The 1,231-nt window shown below is 35.8% G+C and overlaps 1 protein-coding gene across 1 annotated transcript; it reads right to left on the minus strand.

Moving 5' to 3' along the window:
* Positions 1-70: 70 nt before the first annotated feature.
* LOC111386045 (UDP-glycosyltransferase 83A1-like) lies at positions 71-1,099 on the minus strand (the record flags this gene model as incomplete). The annotated part of the gene is made up of 2 exons (XM_023010474.1): positions 678-1,099; positions 71-192 (listed from the first exon to the last, which is right to left on the minus strand). Coding segments are annotated over exons 1-2 (544 nt in total), but the record flags the coding sequence as incomplete, so codon positions are not given.
* Positions 1,100-1,231: the final 132 nt, after the last annotated feature.

The raw sequence follows: 1,231 nt of genomic DNA on the forward strand, positions 1-1,231 counted from the left end.
ATGAGCAAACATATCAACGTTCAGAACGATCTATATAATAACAAATTGTTTTGTTTATTATGCAAGTTACCTTTTTGGAATCCTTTGGACCTGCGAGCACAGAGATAGTCAGTCTCCCCCGAAGAGCTACTGAACCTCGGCTTCACAAGTAATCTCATCTGGTAGTGGATGCTATAAAGAACCTTAATCCATCTGAAAAAGGAGACGAAGGCATACCAGTTGTTTCAAGGAACTTCAGACTACATAGTACTAATTTATACCCAAGTTTTAGTTTTGCAAAAATTGATTTCTTTTTATGGGTTTCAACCTCAAGAAAGCCAAAATGAAAATGCTGCATGGATCATATGCAAAAAATTTGCACAGCTGATGGAAAAGAAAAAAATGTTCGTTCTTTCTTGGTATTTAGTTCTCAAATTAACTTTATTTGCTTTGATGGGTTCATGACAGAATTAGAGAGATAGGATAGAAGGGACTAAATTAACAATTTACATAATCATGAAAATAGTCCATCGACTTCAATAAATTGAACTACGGTTCTTGAAAAAAAAAATTTAATATAAAATATTAAATGTAATTGAATAGTACAAGTCAATGTCTAGACAAGAGACATACAGTCACAATCTTTAACACACTTGTACACTGAGTATTCTACATAAAATGAAATCATCTGCTCTTACAAGGAATGATTATCTTTAACCCAGTCCACAAAATTATTGAAATTCTTATGAGAACACCCTTTTGTCGCACTAGCCACGGTCTTTGCTTGAAGATTCAGGGCCCTTTCTTTATATCTTTCATCGATCAATAGTTGCTCCAACTTATTCTTAATTTCTTCCTTTCTGATTATTCCCCTTGCATCTCTATCCAATTCCAATCCAACTTCCCAATGATCACAAATATAGGTTTGATTAAAAAACTGGTCAGCAAAATATGGCCAGCATAAGAAAGGGACTCCATTACTTACCCCTTCCACTGTAGAATTCCAACCACAGTGGCTTAAAAAACAAGCAACAGAAGGATGAGATAAGACCTTTTGTTGAGGAGCCCAGCTCACAATTAGCCCACGATTTTGTACTCTATCATTGAAACCTTCTGGCATGTTTGGTAAGGTCGACTTGACAGTACTGACATCTTGACGTACAACCCATAGGAATGGCCTATTCGTTAGCTCAAGCCCGAGAGCCAATTCTTGAAACTGAGTTTCATTAAAAATAGTGAAACTCCCAAATGC

This window comes from Olea europaea, unplaced genomic scaffold, assembly GCF_002742605.1.
Source record: "Olea europaea var. sylvestris unplaced genomic scaffold, O_europaea_v1 scaffold33925, whole genome shotgun sequence".
NCBI lineage: Eukaryota > Viridiplantae > Streptophyta > Magnoliopsida > Lamiales > Oleaceae > Olea > Olea europaea.